Here is a 21,512-nt window from a genome sequence, read left to right as displayed (position 1 = left end):
GACAGACTTTATTTTCTTGCACTCCAGAATCACTGCAGATGGTGACTATGGCCATGAATTTAAAAGATGCTTGCTCTTTGGAAGAAAAGCTGTAAAAAACCTAGACAGCATATTAAGAAACAGACATTACTTTGCCTACCAAGGTCTGTATAGTCAAAGCAATGTTTTTTCCTGTAGTCATGTACCGGTGTGAAAGTTGGACAGTAAAAAAGGCTGAGCACCAAATAATTGATCCCTTGGAACTATGGTGCTGGAGAAGACTCTTGAGAGTCCTTGAACAGCAAGGATATCAAATCAGTCAATCTTAAAGGAAATCAACAATGAATAGTCATTGAAAGGACTGATGCTGAAGCTTCAATACTTAAGTCACTTGATGCGAAGAACTGACTCATTGAAAAAGACCCTGATGCTGGGAAGGATTAATGGCAAGAGGAGAAGGGGATGACAGAGGATGAGATGGTTGGATGGTATCACCAATTCAATGGACATGACTTTAAGTAAACTCCACGAGATAGTGAAGGAGAGGGAAGCCTAGCATGCTTCAGTCCATGGGGTCGTGAAGAGTCAGTCAAGACTGAGTGGCTGAACAACAATAAATTGTCTATTGTAACTTCTTGTTTTTCATTTCTACTTTTATTGATTTTTAGTTCTCACTCTCGTTTTCCTGATGAACCTAAATAAAGGTCAATCAATCTTCCTCTCCTCAAAGAATCAGCTTTTTTTTGAGGTTTTATTGAGGTTTGCTTTCATTTTCTTCTTCTCTACTTAATTATACTTGCTCTGATCTTTGTGATTTATTTCATTCTACTCACTTTGGGCCTTTTTTTTTTTTTAACATTGAGTTTTTATTGTTCTTTCTGTAATAGCTTTCAATGTAAGTTTAGGTTGTTTATTTCAGCTTATTCTTTTTCTTGAGTTAGGAATGTATCACTGTTAACTTCCATCTTTTGCTGTGCCCCATAGGGTTTTGGATTGTTTTAGCATCATTGTCTTTTGTCTCTAGATATATATTTTTAAATTTCCTCTCTAATTTTCAGTGATCCATTGATTCTTTAGTAATGTATTGTTTAGCCTCCATGTGCATGTGCCAGGAAATACAGTCCTTTTTTTTTTCATATTTTGTCCAGAAAGTACTACCATTGAAAGAAAACCATTCTGACAGAGTTCTAACAATGATTGTACTAAGCAGAACAGCTTTTTACATTCTCCCTCTCTGATGTGTCTTTAGAAGTCATCCTGACATTCTTCAGCCTTGACTATTATCTATGGGAATGTTAAGGGATCGTGCAACTTATCACTTCAATTCATTACGGTGTTACTTTTTATTACCCTTTATAGTAAGCCATTAATTTTCCATTATCGGTTTTTTCTTCTTTATTTACCAAGAATAAAATAGGGCTGTGGAGAGAAAAGACATTCATTAAAATTCTTGCATTGTAAATTTGAAACCAGCGTTAATCCTTTTTTATGCAAGATGAGAAACATATTAAGTAGCCATTTATGTTAGGGGCTCTACTTGCAGTTAACCAATATTCATAATTATATCTTGCATTGTCATAGTAAACTACGAATGGAAGCCAGAGTTTTCAGTAAAATTTAAAGAGTGATAGAGGTTGTTCATGCCTTGATTATTTTTACTTATCTCCAGGCAGCCATGAAATTAAAAGACGCTTACTCCTTGGAAGGAAAGTTATGACCAACCTAGATAGCATATTCAAAAGCAGAGACATTACTTTGCCAACAAAGGTTCGTCTAGTCAAGGCTATGGTTTTTCCTGTGGTCATGTATGGATGTGATATTTGGACTGTGAAGAAGGCTGAGTGCCGAAGAATTGATGCTTTTGAACTGTGGTGTTGGAGAAGACTCTTGAGAGTCCCTTGGACTGCAAGGAGATCCAACCAGTCCATTCTGAAGGAGATCAGCCCTGGGATTTCTTTGGAAGGAATGATGCTAAAGCTGAAACTCCAGTACTTTGGCCACCTCATGCGAAGAGTTGACTCATTGGAAAAGACTCTGTTGCTAGGAGGGATTGCGGGCAGGAGGAGAAGGGGACAACAGAGGATGAGATGGCTGGATGGCATCACTGACTCGATGGACGTGAGTTTGAGTGAACTCCGGGAGTTGGTGATGGACAGGGAGGCCTGGCGTGCTGCGATTCATGGGGTTGCAAAGAGTCGGACATGACTGAGCGACTGATCTGATCTGATCTGAGGCCACTGTTCTGTATGTAGCAAGTTGTAAAATATATTGTAACCCGTATGTTGACAAAAAGAGTGTTGTGGGGTGAGAAGAATGATGAAAGTGACATAAAAGGATATCATTTCAAAATTAACCAAAAGGAAGTCAAAACACAAAAGATGTGCCATAAAGTCATGCAGCCATGCCAGGATGTGTGTGTATGTGTGCCTGTGTATACAAGTCAATGATTTTACCAAAACTTCACTTTTCTAGACAACACTCACTGTCTTTATATTTCATTATCTTTCCATTATACTATTCTTCTGAGCAATAAATAAAATTTCTGAATAGTATTTTAACAATAACAAAAACAAAATTCACCAGAAGGTAAGTAAGTAAATATGTTCAAACAGTTATCCTAACAGTAATAGCAAAATCCATGCCATATTTTCTCCAGGATGAATTTATCCCATTACCCAAGCCCAGCAACCGTATAGTCATTTATCTTATGAAACAGGCAAATAAACATAATACTACAATACTCTTAGATATAATTACTAGTTGTAATTAGGATGCTGTACAAGGAAAATTGGTGGAATATTACTAAAACATATATATATATATGTTTTTTTTTTTTAATCTCGTGGCTAAGTGGTAAAGAATCCGCCTGCCAGTGAAGGAGATGCAAGTTGAATCCTGGGGTTGGGAAGATCCCCTGGAGAAGGAAATAGCATGCCACTCCAGTATTCTTGCCTGGGAAATCCCATGGGCAGGGGAGCCTGGTGGGCTACAGTCCATGTGGTCACAAAAGAGTTGGACACAACTTAGTGACTAAACAACAACAGCAATAACAACAAATTTCTTTTAAGATCAATAAGATATAAATCGGGCACTTCCAAGACTTTGCTGCTCTATTTTATTAAATATAAATACCTGAAGTATTTAGAGGTCAGAATTTCAACTTCGCACAAAGTTGTACTTAATGTCCTCTAATAGCTGTGGCTTCCTGGAACCAACAACTTGCAGTTTTGTAAGGGAGATTTGTTTCTTCTTGCTTTCCCCACTCCTTACTTCTCAGTTTGTTCACTGGTTTCTAATCTCTCCAGAATTAAAGTAGAGGTAAGAGAGTGAGAGGCTAGGGCTGGGAAGGGAAAGAGTCCAGGAAAGCTCTTACTTAATTAGCACTGTCACTTGCCTTTATGCTTTCCAGTCTGCCTGATGTTTATTGAAGTTATTCTGTGTACACTGTTAAAGGGATTTGCAAATTGTGAAAAATGTTCCCATACTCTTAAAGAGTTGATAATTAAATTTAGAAAAGAAGGCCTGATAGCCTAATTAGGAAAATAAGATATACAAGGAAATGAAAGGATCAGATGAGGTTCTGTTTTGTTTTATCTACTAACACTGCCCAACTATAGGTTTATCAAATGAAGAAACAACTTAATACTATCTCACTACTGTTCCTTGTCCCATTCCTAATACAATCATGAAAGTTTAGCTTCCATTCTTTTCTTCCAGCCTGCCCCCATTTTCTTTTCCCCATCCATGTGGTCAAATATAAGGATTCAGATGTGCAATGATCTGCAAAAGAATTTGTGTGGGAAGATAGTCATACTCTTGTGTAAAGAAGGCTAAAATTATCCATAAGATTTCACATATAAAATTTGAATGCAATTGGATTCTGAAAACTGGAAAAAGTTTAATTAGAGGTGAAGGTAGGGGTACTACAATCAAAGGAATCAATATGAAGATAAAATGAGGTTTTATTTTCTCCCATTCTGAGGGTTGTCTTTTCACCTTGATTATAGTTTCCTTTGCTGTGCAAAAGCTTTTAAGTTTAATTAGGTCCCACTTATTTACTTTTGGTTTTATTTCTGTTACTCTAGGAGGTGGGTCATAGAGGAACTTGCTTTGATTTATGTCACTGAGTGTTCTGCCTATGTTTTCTTCTAAGAGTTTTATAGTTTCAGGTCTTATATTTAGGTCTTTAATCCATTCTGAGTTTATCTTTGTGTGTGGTGTTAGGAAGTGTTTTAATTTCATTCTTTTACATGTAGCTATCCATTTTCCCAGCACCATTTATTGAAGAGACTGTATTTGCCCCATTGTATATTCTTGCCTCCTTTGTCAAAAATAAGGTACACATATGTGCATGGATTTACTTCTGGGCTTTCTCTCTTGTTCCATTGGTCTATATTTCTGTTTTTGTGCCAGTACCATGCTATCTTGATGACTGTAGCTTTGTAGTATAATCTGAAGTCAGGAAAATAATAGCAAATGAAGCCACTGTCAAACAATTAATTTCCAAAATATACAAGCAGCTCATACAACTCCATACCAGAAAAATAAACAACCCAATCAAAAAGTGGGAAAAAGACCTAAACAGACATTTCTCCAAAGAAGACATACAGATGGCTAACAAAGACATGAAAAGATGCTCAACATCACTCGTTATTATGCAAATCAAAACTACAATGAGATAATACCTCACACCAGTCAGGATGGCCATCATCAAAAAGTCCACAAACAATAAGTGCTGGAGAGGGTGTGGAGAAAAGAGCTGTGCAACAGCTCTTGCACTGTTGGTGGGAATGAAAATTGATACAGCTGCTATAGAAGATGGTATGGAGGGAGATTCCTTAGAAAACTAGGAATAAAACTAGCATATGACTCAGCAATCCCACTCCTAGGCATATACCCTGAGGAAACCAAAATAGAAAAAGACACATGTATCCCATTATTCATTACAGCACTATTTACAATACCTAGAACATGGAAGCAACCTAGATGTCCATCAACAGGTGAATGCATAAAGAAGTTGTGGTACATATATGCAATGGAACATTACTCAGCCATACAAAGGAACACATTTGAGTCTGTTCTAAGGAAGTGGATGAACCTAGAACCTATTATACCCAGTGAAGTAAGTCAGAAAGAGAAAGATAAATATCATATTCTAACACATATATACGGGATCTAGAAAAAATGATATTGAATAATTTAATTACAGGGCAGCAGTGGAGAAACAGGCATAGAGAATAGACTTATGGATATGGGGAGAGGGGAGGAGAGGGTGAGATGTATGGAAAGAGTAACGTGGAAACTTACATTACCAAATGTAAAATAGATAGCTAATGGGAATTTGCTCTATGGTTCAGGAAACTCAAACAGGGGCTCTGTATCAACCTGGAGGGATGGGATAGGAAGGGAGATGGGAGGGAGGTTCAAAAGGCAGGGGATATATGTATACCTATGGCTGATTCATGTTGAGGTTTGACAGAAAACAACAAAATTCTGTAAAGCAATTATCCTTCAATTTAAAAATAAATAAATAAAAAGAATGAGCTTGATTCATTGGTATAACAATTAAGACACTGGCTGGCTGAAGGATGAAGTTCTGGTTTGGAGTGAATTTAATTCATTTAGTAAACATTTAATGAACATCTACTGTATACCGTTATAAGATTTAGGTAAAAGAGATACAAAGAGAATAAAGACGTGGTCCTTGCCCCTTTGGACCTCAACTCTTATATGTTGTAACAGGCTCAATTTCCCAATCTCAAAATGAAGAGATTGGAGTAGATGTTGTTTAAGACAATATCCAACTTATATATTATCTGATTCCTCTTTTAAAAAATCAACCTAGGCAAGTATGTATGACTTATGACATATTTATAGCTTTACATTTTAAATATATATATATCAAATTGAAGTATTTACTGGGGATAAAATACACATTTGGTACCAGCATGAATATGGATTTTTATCTATAAGTTTTTTCAGGTCATTAAAATTGTAAGAGATTTTGCTCTTTAACCATTTAAATCACTGTGTTTTTCCATGACCCTCTAACCTAAAACCAATGTTATACTTAATTATTTTAAATATTCTTTGGAAAAGTTTGAGAATTGCTTTTATGCCCACGTACTCATCAGTGATAAATATTTATGTAGTTCTACTATATATACTTAGAATTGCGCTAAGTGATGGAGATTCATGTGTGTATGTGTGTATACAGTACACACACACACATATATGGTGGCTTAGCCACTAAGCCGTGTCTGACACTTGCAACTCTGTGGACTGCAGCCTGCTGGGCTCTTCGGTCCATGGACTTCTCAGGCAAGAATACTGGAGTGGGTTTGCCATTTCCTTCTCCAGGGGATTTTCCCGACCCAGGAATTGAACCTGGGTCTCCTGCATTGCAGGCAGATTCTTTACCAACTGAGCTACGAGGGAAGCCCATATAAACTCATGGATGGGAACATATGCTCTTGTAACCATCCATGAATTTTATTAATAGGTAAAAAGGTAGTTTATCAGCTCCTATTTATAATTCTTTTTTTTCTTAACTTAAGGTTTTCATTTCCCTTCTTAACTCTTACTAATATTTTAGAATCAAATTCCATATATTAAATCTGTTAAGATAAAATTCAGCAGAGTAAATTTTAAAGATCTTATTGGCTTTATTCTTTCTAAGACATTAGACAAATTCATCGTAAGATTTGTTTATTCATTAGCATTCCATAACAGTAGATAACACGAACTTACCTAATAAACCTCAGAAGAATAAAAGATGTATGTAAAAATTATTTTTCATGTTGACAACTGTAAAGACACATCTATTTTAATTAATAAATCTGGGCTTCCCAGGTGGTGCTAGAGGTATAGAACCTGCCTGCCAATGCAACAGAAATAAGAGACACAGGTCAGTCCCTGAGTGGGGAAGATCCTGTGGAGAAGGGCATGGCCACCCTCTCCAGTATTCTTAGCTGGAGAATCCGATGGAGAGAGGAGCCTTGTTGGCTACACAGTCCATAGTGTCACACAGAGTCGGACATGACTGAAGCCACTTAGCACACACACACACACACAAGCCAGTCTTGATACTGAGTATTTTCCCAGGCCACATGAACTTGAAGCATTTGGGTTTATTTCTAATATATTCCTGAGAATTTTATGACTGCTTAATTTGTATAAGCTCTTACTGTTCTTTGAATTAATTGAACATAGCTCTTTTATAAGTTAATTTGGCAATACCATTACGAGTCAGAAGAATATTTCACATTACAGCATACATATACAGACACACATGGGCTTCCCCAGTGGCTTAGTGGCAAAGAATCTGACTGCAGTGCAGGAGACATGGGTTCAATACCTGGGTCGGGAAGATCCCCTGAAAGTGGGCATAGCAACCCACTCCAGTATTCTTTCTTAGAGAATCCCATAGACAGAAGAGCCTGGAGGGCTATAGTCCATAGGGTCACAAAGAGTCAGATACAACTGGAGGGCTATAGTCCATAGAGTCAAAAAGAGTCAGACACGACTGAAGTGACTTGAGCATACATGCATACAGACACACATAAATAAGCAAGCACAAGCTGAGATCTTATAGCTTTTATTTTAATGTTTTCAGCCGTTATGTCAGTACCTGCTCAAATGGCTAAAGCTTTTTAAAAGCTCTTATTTTGGAGAAGACACTTAAGATTTTTTTGTATCTTGTAAAGTAATCTTATGGAAGCGGTGAACTAGATTTGGGGCAAGGAAACCTCTGTAGCAGTTATATATATATTGCTACAGAGGTTATATATATATATATATATATATATATATATATCAGTTCAGTCAGGCATGTCTGACTATTTGTGACCCCATGGACTTCAGCACACCAGGCTTCCCTGTCAATCACCAACTGCTGGGGCTTGCTCAAACTCATGTGCATTGAGTTGGTGATGCGATCCAACCATCTCATCCTCTGTAGTTCCCTTCTCCTCCTGCCTTCAATCTCTCCGAGCTTCAGGGTCTTTTCCAGGGAGTTAGTTCTTCAGATCAGGTGGCCAAAGTATTGGAGTTTCAGCTTCAGCATCAGTCTTCCAATGAATATTCAGTACTGATTTCCTTTAGGATTGACGGGTGTGATCTCCTTGCTGTCCAAGGGACTCAAGAGTCTTCCCAAAAACTACAGTTCAAAAACATCAATTCATTCAGTTCATTTCAGTTCAGTCACTCAGTTGTGTCCACCTTTTTGCAACCCCATGAACCGCAGCACGCCAGGCCGCCCTGTTCACCACCAACTCCCAGAGTTCACCCAAACCCATGTCCATTGAGTCAGTGATGCCATCCAACCATCTCATCCTCTGTCCCCTTCTCCTCCTGCCTTCAATCTTTCCCAGCATCAGGGTCTTTTCAAATGAGTCAGCAATGCTCATCAGGTGGCCAAAGTACTGGAGTTTCAGCTTCAGCATCAGTCCCTCCAATGAACACCCAGGACTGATCTTCTTTAGGATGAACTGGATGGATCTCCTTGCAGTCCAAGGGGCTCTCAAGAGTCTTCTCCAACACCACAGTTCAAAAGCATCAATTATTTGGCACTCAGCTTTCTTTATAGTCCAACTCTCACGTCCATACATGACCACTGGAAAAACCATAGCCTTGACTAGACGGACCTTTGTTGGCAAAGTAATGTCTCTGCTTTTTAATATGCTGTCTAGGTTGGTCATAACTTTCCTTCCAAGGAGTAAGCGTCTTTTAATTTCATGGCTGCAATCACCATCTGCAGTGGTTTTGAAGCCCAGAAAAATAAAGTCAGCCACTATTTCCACTGTTTCCCCATCTATTTGCCATGAAGTGATGGGACCAGTTGCCATGATCTTTGTTTTCTGAATGTTGAGCTTTAAGCCAACTTTTTCACTCTCCTCTTTCACTTTCATCAAGAGGCTCTTTAGTTCTTCTTCACTTTCTGCCATAAGGGTGGTGTCATCTGCATATCTGAGGTTATTGATATTTCTCCTGGCAATCTTGATTCCAGTTTGTGCTTCCTTCAGCCCAGCGTTTTTCATGATTTATTCTGCATATAAGTTAAATAAGCAGGGTGACAATATACAGCCTTGACATACTCCTTTTCCTATTTGGAACCAGTCTGTTGTTCCATGTCCAGTTCTAACTGTTGCTTCCAGACCTGCATACAGGTTTCTCAAGAGGCAGGTCAGGTGGTCTGGTATTCCCATCTCTTTCAGAATTTTCCACATTTTATTGTGATCCACACAGTCAAAGGCTTTGGTATAGTCAATAAAGCAGAAATAGATATTTTTCTGGAACTCTCTTGCTTTTTTGATGATCCAGCAGATGTTGGCAATTTGATCTCTGGTTCCTCTGCCTTTTCTAAATCCAGCTTGAATGTCTGGAAGTTCTCTGTTCATGTACTGTTGAAGCTTAGCTTGGAGAATTTTGAGAATTGAATTGAAAGAAATGAAATGAAGTCACTCAGTTGTGTTTGACTCTGCGTCCCCATGGACTGTAGCCTACCAGGCTCCTCCGTCCATGGGATTTTCCAGGCAAGAGTACTGCAGTGGGTTGCCATTTCCTTCTCCAGGGGATCTTTCTGACCCAGGGATCAAACCCAGGTCTCCTGCATTGTAGGCTGACGCTTTACCATCTGAGCCACCAGAGTAGTCTTTGCTGGTATGTGAGATGAGTGCAATTGTTCAGTAGTTTGAACATTCTTTGACATTGCCTTTCTTTGGGACTGGAATGAAAACTGATCTTTTCCAGTCCTGTGGCCACTGCTGAGTTTTCAAATTTTCTGGCATATTGAGTGTGCCACTTTAACAGCATCATCTTTTAAGAATTTGCAATAGCTTAGCTGGAATTCTATCACATCAAATAGCTTTGTTCATAGTGATGCTTCCTAAGGCCCACTTGACTTCACATTCCCAGATGTCTGACTCTATTTGAGTGATCACACCACTGTGGTTATCTGGGTCATTAAGATCTTTTTTGTATAGTTCTTCTTTGTATTCTTGCCACCTCTTTTTAATATCTTCTGTTTCTTTAGGTCCATACTATTTCTGTCTTTTATCATGCCCATCTTTGCATGAAATATCCCCTTGGTATCTCTAATTTTCTTGAAAAGATATCTAGTCTTTCCCATTTTATTGTTTTCCTCTATTTCTTTGCATTGATCTAAACATAGGGAGGCTTTCTTGTCTCTTCTTGCTGTTCTTTGAAACTCTGCTTTCAGATGGGTATATTTTTCCTTTCCTCCTTTGCCTTTCACTTTTCTCAGCTATCTGTAAGACTTCCTCAGATAATCATTTTGCCTTTTTTTCATTTCTTTTTTTTTCAGGATGATTTTGATCACCACCGCCTGTACAGTGTTATGAACATCCATCCATAGTTCTTCAGTCACTCTGCCCATGAGATCTAATCCCTTGAATCTATTTGCCACTTCCACTGTATAATTTTAAGGAATTTGATTCAGGTCATACCTGAATGGCCTATAGGTTTTCCCTATGTTCTTCAATTTAAGTCTGAATTTTTGCAATAAGGAGTTCATAATCTGAGCCACAGTCAGCTCCTGGTCTTTTTTTGTGCTGACTGTATAGAGCTTCTCTATCTTCGGCTGAAAATATTATAATCAATCAGATTTCGGTATTGAACATCTGGTGATGCCCATGTGTAGAGTCGTCTCTTGTGCTGTTGGAAGAGGGGGTTTGCTATTCTGGGTGATAGCTAACTTTTTCTTAGGTTTTCTGCCTTTTCCAAAATTTCCATGAATATGTGTACTTTTTCAGGAATAAATTGACCTTTTTTATCTCGTTTTATTTCTCACTCATCTGCACTTTGCCCATACGACAATTGAGAGGACCTAAAAAATTAAGTCCAGTTTTATGCTTTGATAATACACAGTTAACTCACTCTGCAAACATATAAGTATATTTTTCATCTTTTGGTGAGTCATGTTGTATCTCTCTCTGAATACAAATAGGAATATATATGTACATGCATATATATTATATATTCATTTTTTAAACCTGAAAATTATGTCAATTACATGTTAGAACTGAAATAGTGATGCTGATATGATTTTCATATATTTTTTTCTTTTCTAGTGCAAGGGTGTGACTAAAATATATCATTACATAATTGCTCTGCCACCTGATCTTACAGAACTGGAAACACAAATTGCAGAAGTTATTACCCCTGAAAAGAAGTCATGTAATGTGCAAGTGGTAAGCAATTTTTAAGAAAAGATTTACCATTAAACTAAATTATTTAGTGAAGATTTGTAAATATCTATCAAATTCTCTCTAATTTAACACAGAAGTGGGTATTATGGTTTTTTTTTGGTTTCCTTTTAATGTCTCTAAATATATAGTTGATACTTGAACAACACTGGAATTAGGGGTACCAACCCTCCATGCAGTCAAAAACCCACATATAACTTTGCAGTCTGTTCTCTATATCTACAGTCTCACATTCATAGATTCAAACAACCATGGATAGTGTGGTACTGTAGTGCTTATATACTGAAAAAATGATTGCACATAGGTGAACCTGTGCAGTTCAAACCCATGTTCAACGGTCAACTGTATACAGTATATAAGATGATGTGATCATGTCTGGCTTTTCAGTATAGTCATTATGCTAATTTTAGGTGACTTTATTATATACCATTGAATTTATATATCATGATTTATTTAATCATTCAATTGTCATTGGATTATTTAGAATGTTGCCATTTTCATGTGTTAAAAGTAAAACTGATATAATGGTCTTTTAAAGTATAATGTATTTTAACCATTCAAATAATATATTTGAATATATTTATATGATTCTGATAATAATAACAGAATATACTGTTGTCTTCCCTGGAAGCTCAGCTTATAGAGAATCTGCCTACAATGCAGAGAGACCCTGCTTTAATTCCTGGGTCAGGAAGATCCACTGGAGAATGGATAGGCTACCCATGCCAATATTCTTGGGTTTCCTTAGTGGCTCAGACAATAAGGAATCCACCTGTAATGCGGGAGACCTGAGTTGGGAAGATAACCTGACAAAGGGAATGGCTACCCACTCCAGCATTCTTGCCTGGAGAGTCCCCATGGACAGAGGAGCCTGGCAGGCTACAGTCCATGCGATTGCAAAGAGTCAGACACAGCTGAGTAACTTTCAGTTTCACTTTCACAATTGTTTTAGGATTAATTGTATTGTTAAGTTACTTACCAGAAGAATTCTATCAAACTAAACCCTGTATTTTCAGAGTATTGAATTTTATCTCTTTTTCTAATTCTTGCTAGAATTGTCAAATCAAACCTCATTTTTGTTTTAGTGTGGGTTTAATTGTTTGAGCATTTTTATTATATGCTATATTTTTCTCCTAATTTCCTTTTCTTTACCTTTATTATTTAATTTTTCTAACTTGAAATTGCCTGTTAATTACTATAAAATATAAGAATGCCAAAGGAAAACATTTATTTGTTTTAGTCATAAACAATACTTGTATATTTTCTTCCAATATTTTTTCTATTCATATTTTATATATTTGTGACATACCACATATATAACTTGATCACATGAACATATCATGATTTACTTGATTTTGTTTTACTTGTTGGCATTCAAATTACTTCAAGCTTTTGTTATTTTACTGTTATATATACTGTTCTGATACATATAATTGAGCATCTTTGTACCTAAAGCTCTTAATGCTTAGTTGTTGAGACATGCAATTACTGGTCCAAAGGTTATGAACAGTTCCAAGTTTGTAATATATACTGAAAATTTGCTTTCTAAAAGATTGTATCAGTTTGTGCTTTTACTATTTAAACAAATAGAATTATTCAGGTGAAAAACAGTCATAATCATAATCCTAGTCATATCTTGTTTCTTTTACAATTAATGAGGTTTAACATTTTCCATCATATTTATTAGCCATTTTCCCTTCCTTTTTCCTAAATTTCCTGTTCATAGTCCTTGCCCACTTAATTAAGGGGATTTTAGAGGTAACTTATGTGTATTTTATGTTAATTACATGTCCCAAATTTATTGTAAAGATTTGCACAATAAACTGAGATATAGAATCTTTTAAGTTCAGAAATAAGCTCGATAAAGTCAGCTTGCCTATTTTAAGTGCATTATTTTTGCCCACTTACCGTATGATTACATCTGTCATAGTATTTACTGAATTTCCTGTACTTTTAAAAATTGATATAGTAATGACTTAAATCTTAAAGCAAAGGCAAATAACTTCACATTTGCTCCAACAGAAAACATCATTTAACATTAATTTTTAAAGCTATAATTTGAAGTAACCCTTCATATGTTATGCTTCTATTATCAGAATCATTTTCATCTAAGTCTTTATTTTAATCTATGTAAACATAGCAAAATCATTATTACGGCTGCATGACAACCTTATCTTAGCATAATGACTTAATGAAAAAGAGAGAGTGGAGTTTTTTAGTACAGAATTGTTTGTCTTGAAATAGCTAATTACGTGGAAAAAAAAAAGGATATACCTTTGAAATGGAAATTTTTATTGTTCAATTTGATCAAGGATGTCATTAAACCATAAGCTGCATGTGAAAAGAATGTGACGTTTTATGCCAATGGCGAAGTTCAAAATTAGTGATTTAAAATATCAAATAATAATCTGTCTCTCAGTTGTAGAATTATACAGAATAGAATTTTAACCTTATTATGCAAAATATACAAATCCAAAACACATGAGGGAATAAATTTCATAAACAAAGAAAGCAAGTAAATTGGAACAACAGTAGAATTTAGTGTTAGGATTAATTAGCTTTTTTGAAATCCCTACTTTACCACAAATTGCCTAGATGTGAACTTGAACAAGTCATATTTCCTCTCTAAAGCTCAGTTTCTACTCTGTAAAATGCAGAGCTTGACTGAATGACAACTGAGGTCACATATAGCTATATAAATCTAATATGGTTTCACAGGTCCAGTTCAGTTCAGTTCAGTTCAGTCGCTCAGTCGTATCTGACTCTTTGCGACCCCATGAATTGCAGCACGCCAGGCCTCCCTGTCCATCACCAACTCCCGAAGTTCACTCAGACTCACGTCCATCGAGTCAGTGATGCCATCCAGCCATCTCATCCTCTGTCATCCCCTTCTCCTCCTGCCCCCAATCCCTCACACCATCAGAGTCTTTTCCAGTGAGTCAACTCTTCGCATGAGGTGGCCAAAGTACTGGAGTTTCAGCCTTAGCATCATTCCTTCCAAAGAAATCCCAGGGCTGATCTCCTTCAGAATGGACTGGTTGGATCTCCTTGCAGTCCAAGGGACTCTCAAGAGTCTTCTCCAACACCACAGTTGAAAAGCATCAATTCTTCTGCCCTCAGCTTTCTTCACAGTCCAATTCTCACATCCATACATGGCCACAGGAAAAACCATAGCCTTGACTAGGCGGACCTTTGTTGGCAAAGTAATGTCTCTGCTTTTGAATATGCTATCTAGGTTGGTCATAACTTTTCTTGCAAGGAGTAAGCGTCTTTTAATTTCATGGCTGCAGTCACCATCTGCAGTGATTTTGGAGCCCAAAAAAATAAAGTCTGACACTGTTTCCACTGTTTCACTGTCTATTTCCCATGAAGTGATGGGACCAGATGCCATGATTTTTGTTTTCTGAATGTTGAGCTTTAAGCCAACTTTTTTTGACTCTCCTCTTTCTCTTTCATCAGCAGTCTTTTTAGTCCCTCTTCACTTTCTGTCATAAGGGTGGTGTCATCTGCATATCTGAGGTTATGGATATTTCTCCTGGCAATCTTGATTCCAGCTTGTGTTTCTTCCAGCCCAGCATTTCTCATGATGTACTCTGCATAGAAGTTAAATAAGCAGGGTGACGATATACAGCCTTGACGTACTCCTTTTCCTATCTGGAACCAGTCTGTTGTTCCATGTCCAGTTCTAACTGTTGCTTCCTGACCTGCATATAGGTTTCTCAAGAGGCAGGTCAGGTGGTCTGGTATTCCCATCTCTTTCAGAATTTTCCACAGTGTATTATGATCCACACAGTCAAAGGCTTTGGCATTGTTAGTAAATGCCAAAGAATGCTCAAACTACTGCACAATTGCACTCATCTCACATGGTAGTAAAGTAATGCTCAAAATTCTCCAAGCCAGGCTTCAGCAATACATGAACTGTGAACTTCCAGATGTTCAAGCTGGTTTTACAAAAGGCAGAGGAACCAGATATCAAATTGCCACCATCCTGTGGATCATCGAAAAAGCAAGAGAGTTCCAGAAAAACATCTATTTTACAGGCCCACAGTTTTATATTTCCCAGAGTGGCCTTGCAAAGAAATCATTAACTAGTACACATATTCTGCTCAGTGGCTAACTGATTCCTAACATAGAAATGGATTGAATATTACCGACTTTTATTAAAATGTTTGCTTGGGGCTATAGATTCTGATATGTTGGGGACAGAGGGAGGGTATTAGGAGTTTGAAGGTTATTCTTCCCACTATTGGTGAAGCACACTTAAAAGGGTAAGTTCAGGTTTTGAAGAGCCTGAATCTTACACAATTTGAGATTGCCTCTGAAAAACACACAAAATGAAATACAAGTTGAAATGTGGAATGAAAAAAATCACAGCAAATTGCAAAAATTAACATCTGATGAATAATACAAACATGAAATACTCTCAGTGCTTTGGAAGGGGACTGTATAAGTAAGGGGTCCTAAAACTTAAGCTTCGTTGGCTTCATGATAAATCTGTCTCTGGGACTAAGCATGTTTTTCCCTCTGCATACTTCTCTCTGGCTCCACACCTTATTATTATTTAGCTCCTTATCTCCAGGGGATCTTATCTCCAGAGGATCTTCCCCACCCAGGTCTCCTGCATTGCAGGAGGATCTTAACCAGCTGAACTACCAGGGAAGCCCTATTCTTAAGCAGTCTTTCTAAATCAGAGAACACAAATAACATGAAAGAAGAAAATATCAGAAGTCAAACAGTAAATACTATATAGATATGGTTTATGTGTCAGCAAGGAACGTACAAAGCCAGTATGCCTCCATCCATGTCAGCTGCCTGAAATATTTTTGTCATACTGCTTTCATTTAGATGGCGAAAAAAATTGACCCATAAATTAACCAATGTTTCCTATCTAGGACCATTATTTCATGTCCAAGGAAGTGTACTGGCACACTGACATCATCTCTACCAACATCTCATCACATTCATTTTCCATATAAGATGCCTGGTTCCATGTGCTTTTTGTGCACTTGGTGTGTAGATAATTATGATAATTGATTTATTCAAGGATTATGATGACCCAGATGTTTTCATTGTCATAGCCCATAAATTCTTGTCTAATCTGAGATTTGTATTATATGCTATTTTTTAAATCACATTTTCCTGTTTTTGGCAACCATTTAAAATAGTCTTTGAAATACTGTAATGGTGTGCATATTCAATGTTATCATAATTGCTTTTAAGATTTAATATATTTCAGGAAACTATGGCATCTATGCCAACTCTTGGTTACCAGTTAGGCAATCTATAACAAAAATTAAAAATGTAAAATTAAGTTTTACCTTTATAATATAATATACAGCATTCTAATTAATAGGTGTGAGTATTAAATAATATGCTTTATTGAGGAAACTAACAGTAAAAGAAAGCTACCCAGAATGATTAAATGACAGGAAAAATAAGCCTTAATGCTCTGCAAAGGGAGAAAACCAAGAAGTAACTGAATTTTTCTGTCCATGGAAAATTTATCAAAAATTTTTTTTAACATTTAAAAATCCAATAGACTATGGGCTTCTGTTTTAAAGTAAATCTGTAGTGGGATCATTTCCAAGTGTAAAAAAGTTAGAATAGAATCACAAAATATGTTTGTATGTTGAAATATTACATGAACACAGGGTTTTTTTGTTTTTGTTTTTTCATTTTATTTTATTTTTTCATTTTAAAAATACATCATCTAAGAGGAGTGTTTTTGAGTTCCCAAAATGTATCACTGCAGTGTATGCTGAAAATCCATCATTTAGCTCAAAAAAGTGGCCATACCCTCTACTTTCAGAAAGAAAGTTTCAGGTTCTATCCATTCAAAGAACTGTGTTACAAAATTGTCTATCTTAAATGGTTCATAAGTGATCAATGCAAAGAAATAGAGGAAAACAATAGAATGGGAAAGACTAGAGGTCTCTTCTAGAAAATTAGAGATACCAAGGGAATATTTCATGCAAAGATGGGCAGAATAAAGGACAGGAATGGGATGGACCTAACAGAAGCAGAAGATATTAAGAAGAGGTGGCAAGAATGCACAGAAGAACTATATAAAAAGGATCTTAATGGCCCACATAACCACAATGGTGTGATCACTCATCTAGAGCCAGACATCCTGGAATGTGAAGTCAAGTGGGCCTTAGGAAGCATCACAATGAACAAAGCTAGTGGAAGTGATCAAATTCCAGCTGAGCTATTGCAAATCCTTAAAAGATGTTGCTGTGAATGTGCTGCACTCAATATGTAAACAAATTGGGAAAACTCAGCATTGGTGACAGAACAGGAAAAGATCAGTTTTCATTCCAGTCCCAAAGAAAGGCAATGCCAAAGAATGTTCAAACTATCGCTCTCATCTCATGTGGTAGCAAAGTAATGCTGAAAATTCTCCAGGTGAGGCTTCAATGGTACCTGAACTGGGAACTTTCAGATGTTCAAGCTGTATTTAGAAAAAGCAGAGGAACCAGAGATCAAATTGCTAACATCCGTAGGAACAACACATGGAAAAAATAGACTGGTTCCAAATTGGGAAAGGAGTACGCCAAGGCTGTAGAGTGTCACCTGTTTATTTAAATTATATGCAGAGTACATCATGTGAAATGTCAACCTGGATGAATCACAAGTTGGAATCAAGATTTCCAGGAGAAATATTTACAAACTCAGATATGCAGATGATACTACTCTAAGGGCAGAAAGCAAAGAAGAACTAAAGAGCCTCTAGATGAGGGTAAAAGAGGAGAGTGAAAAAGCTCGCTTAAAACTGAACATTCAAAAAATGAAGAACATGGCATCCAGCCCCATCACTTCATGGCAAATAGATGGGAAAACAATAGAAATGATGACAGACTTTATTTTCTTGGGCTCCAAAATCATTGCAGATGGTGACTGTAGCCATGAAATTAAAAGACACTTGCTCCTTAGAAGAAAAGCTATGGCAAACTGAGACAGTATATTAAAAACCAGAGACATTGCCAACAAAGGTCCATATAGTCAAGCCTATGGTTTTTTCCAGTAGTCATGTATGGATATGAGAGTTGTATAAAGAAAGCTGAGCATTGAAGAATTGATACTTTTGAACTGGTTTTGGAGAAGACTCTTGAGAGTCCCTTGAACTGCAAGGAGATCAAACCAGTGAATTCTAAAGGAAATCAATCCTAAATATTCATTGGAAGGACTGATGCTGAAGCTAATACTTTTGCCACTTGGTGTGAAGAACTGACTCATTGGAAAAGACCCTGATGCTGGGAAAGGTTGAAGGCAGAAGGAGGAGATGACAGAGGATGAGATTGTTGGATAACATCACCAACTTGATGGACATGAGTTTGAGGAAGCTCCGGGAGATAGTGGTGGACAGGGAAGCCTGGTGTGCTGCAGTCCATGGGGTTGCAAAGAGTCAGACACGAATGATCGACTGCCCTGAAATGGTTCATCTCTGCTTAGGAACCTTGAACTACTTGGCTGACATCTTGTTCCATTAAAGTGGCAAATCTCAGGAGATAAAACCAAGAGCTTGTAATCAGACATTAGTCTGGCTGTATGTCCTTGATGGACATTTCTGCAATAACTCTTTGACTAATGACCCAATAGGCTTCTAGTAGTAGCTAGTCTGTGTGAGAAAGATATACTAAATTAGAGTCATTAGGGAGATGCCTTACAATATCTCACATTTTAAGAAGGAAGTATATATTTGGAACTCACAAAGTACCTGCCTGTCTTCTTGTTCCCCTTCTTTGTTCCATTCCATTTCACTTTACCTCTACCCTCTTTTTCATTTGCTTCAAGTGTGATATGATCAGTACTTATCTACTCAAAGTGTTCCTTCATGAATATTTCCCCTGGTGCTATGGGAATGTGGGAGTAAATGCCAGTTCTATGAATGAAAATGTAAATGTTTTCCATGATCCTAAAAATAAACCCTGGGATATACAGTATCATACATTTTGTTCTTTTAGGTAAAGATTTTTTTCAAGTTTACTGTGTTTTATTCAATTTTTAAAATTCTACCTGTGTATAAATAGCCATTATTTATATAACCTCTTAGTTTGCTTTCATATCTATAATTTCTTTTGAAATGCATACTGTCATCTCATTTGGTGCTCAAAATGACTGTGTGATAGACAGGGCAGAAACTATTTTCATGTTCATTTTTTAAATTAAGAAGTTGAGGCCTAGATACAGTATACCTATACATTATACCTCTATCCCTGCTTGTCACTGCTATCTGTCAAATTCAGTTGGATTTATTCAATCATGTGGTCAGCTGTTTTTTCCTCAAAAACTAATCCAAAATTTCAACACTTCCAGAAATGTTTCCCTATCCAACTCCAGCCTTCTTTTATCTCAGCTTATGGCCTCACCACCCCCTTCAGCAAAAATATGGGCCAGTCACTTAGGAATTCCCTGGGAATATCTACAGTAATGATGGATTTTGTGATTTGTGTCAACCTTTCAGCTGAAAACAGGAAAGCTTGATAAATTTTTAAAATTTGTTAGTCATTAGAGAACTAACAATCAGTAAAAAAAAATGAGACTAACATCTGGAAGAAGAAAACCTAGACTGTAAAGCAATGAAAGCCAGAAGAAAATGGATTTCTATTTGAAAAAACTGAGCTGAAAATGCTGAAATTGCCAACTTAGAATTCAGTTTTCCATAAAACTATTCTTCAAAGATGATAGTAAAATTAAGACTTTTTGGAATCTGAGAATGGAACAAACATAACTGATATTTTGTTACTATCAGTTCAGTTCAGTCTCTCAGTCGTGTCCATCTCTTTGTGAATGCATGAACTGCAACACACTAGGCTTCCCTGTCCATCACTCACTCCTAGACCTTGCTCAAACTCATGTCCATTGACTCAGTGATGCAATCCAACCATCTCATCCTCTGTCCTCCCCTTCTCCTCCTGCTTTCGATCTTTCCCAGCTTCAGGATCTTTTCCAGTGAATCAGTTCTTCATATCAGATGGCCAAAGTATTGTAGTTTCAGCTTCAGCATCAGTCCTTCCAGTGAATATTGGACTGATTTCCTTTAGGATTGACTGGCTCAATCCCCTTGAAGTCTATGGGACTCTCAAAGTCTTCTCTTATTACTATCACTCCCAAATAAATACTGTTCTTTGGTGGAATAAAAACAATCTGAGATGCAAGCTAAAGAATGTGGGAAAGAATGAAGAGCAACAAAATGGTAAATATGTATGCAAATATAGATTATTATTGGCTGAGTAAAATGATAACAGTTGCAATAATAAAAATATGGAGTTTTAAATAGGTAGAGTTTAACCTTGTTAAAGTAGTGGCAAATAAGGATGGACGGGGTAAATAAAGTATTCTAAGGGCAATACATTATCTAAGAAGTAAAACTGTAACTTGGTAAGCCATGGATGCCTGTGGTACCACTAAAAGAATAATAAAATAATGTATGAATATCAACATTAGAGGAGACAACTGGAAGTAATAATCCGAAAGAAATCAAGAAAAGAGAATCAAAGGAACAAAATACAGGCATGAAAAATGGAAGTCAACAAGTACAATAACACTGTAGATTTAAACCCAAATATATCAGTGATAATATGAAATGTAAAAAAATCTAAATGCTCCAGTTGAAAGAAAAAGAACATCACACCAGCTTAAGAAAAAAGTATAGGCTACTTACAAAGCCATGCCTAAAATATAAAAGCATGCATTATTTTAAATTAAAATGATAGAAAAAAATATATACAACAGGCAGTTACCAAAATAAATTTGGAATATTTGTCTAAATAGGTTTTTTTTAAATTTATTTATTTTAGTTGGAGGCTCAATACTTTATAATATTGTACTGGTTTCTGCCATACATTGATATGAATCAGCCATGGTTTTACATGTGTTTCCCAACCTGAACCCCCCTCCTACCTCCCTCCCCATCCCATTCCTCTGGGTCATCCCAGTGCACCAGCCCTGAGCACACTATCTCATGCATCGAACCTGGATTGGTGATCTCTTCCATATATGATAATATATATGTTTCAATGCTATTCCCTCAGATCTTTCCACCCTTGCCTTCTCCCACACAGTCCAAAAGACTGTTTGATACATCTTTGTCTGTTTTGCTGTTTCACATATATGGTTATCATTACCATCTTTCTAAATTCCATACACATGTGTTAGTATACTGTATTGGTGTTTTCTTTCTGGCTTACTTCACTGTATAATAGGCTACAGTTTCATTCACCTCATTAGAACTGATTCAAATGTATTCTTTTTAGTGGTTGAGTAATATTCCATTGTGGTACATGCGTCTCTTTCAGTTCTGGTTTC

At 36.8% G+C, this 21,512-nt stretch overlaps 1 protein-coding gene across 2 annotated transcripts in view; it reads left to right on the top strand.

Moving 5' to 3' along the window:
* LOC106701126 (uncharacterized) overlaps nucleotides 1-21,512 on the top strand; it is a 466,625-nt gene that overhangs the window by 225,543 nt on the left and 219,570 nt on the right. For both annotated transcript variants that reach the window (XM_070365414.1, XM_070365413.1), the window contains exon 10: nucleotides 11,070-11,189. In XM_070365414.1, the coding sequence (XP_070221515.1) occupies nucleotides 11,070-11,189 (120 nt within the window). The remainder of the gene's footprint in view (nucleotides 1-11,069; nucleotides 11,190-21,512) is intronic.

Source organism: Bos mutus, chromosome X (genome assembly GCF_027580195.1).
Source record: "Bos mutus isolate GX-2022 chromosome X, NWIPB_WYAK_1.1, whole genome shotgun sequence".
Taxonomy (NCBI): Eukaryota; Metazoa; Chordata; class Mammalia; order Artiodactyla; family Bovidae; genus Bos; species Bos mutus.
Note: the sequence above shows the minus strand (reverse complement) of the source record. Positions and strands in the feature narration are given on the sequence as shown.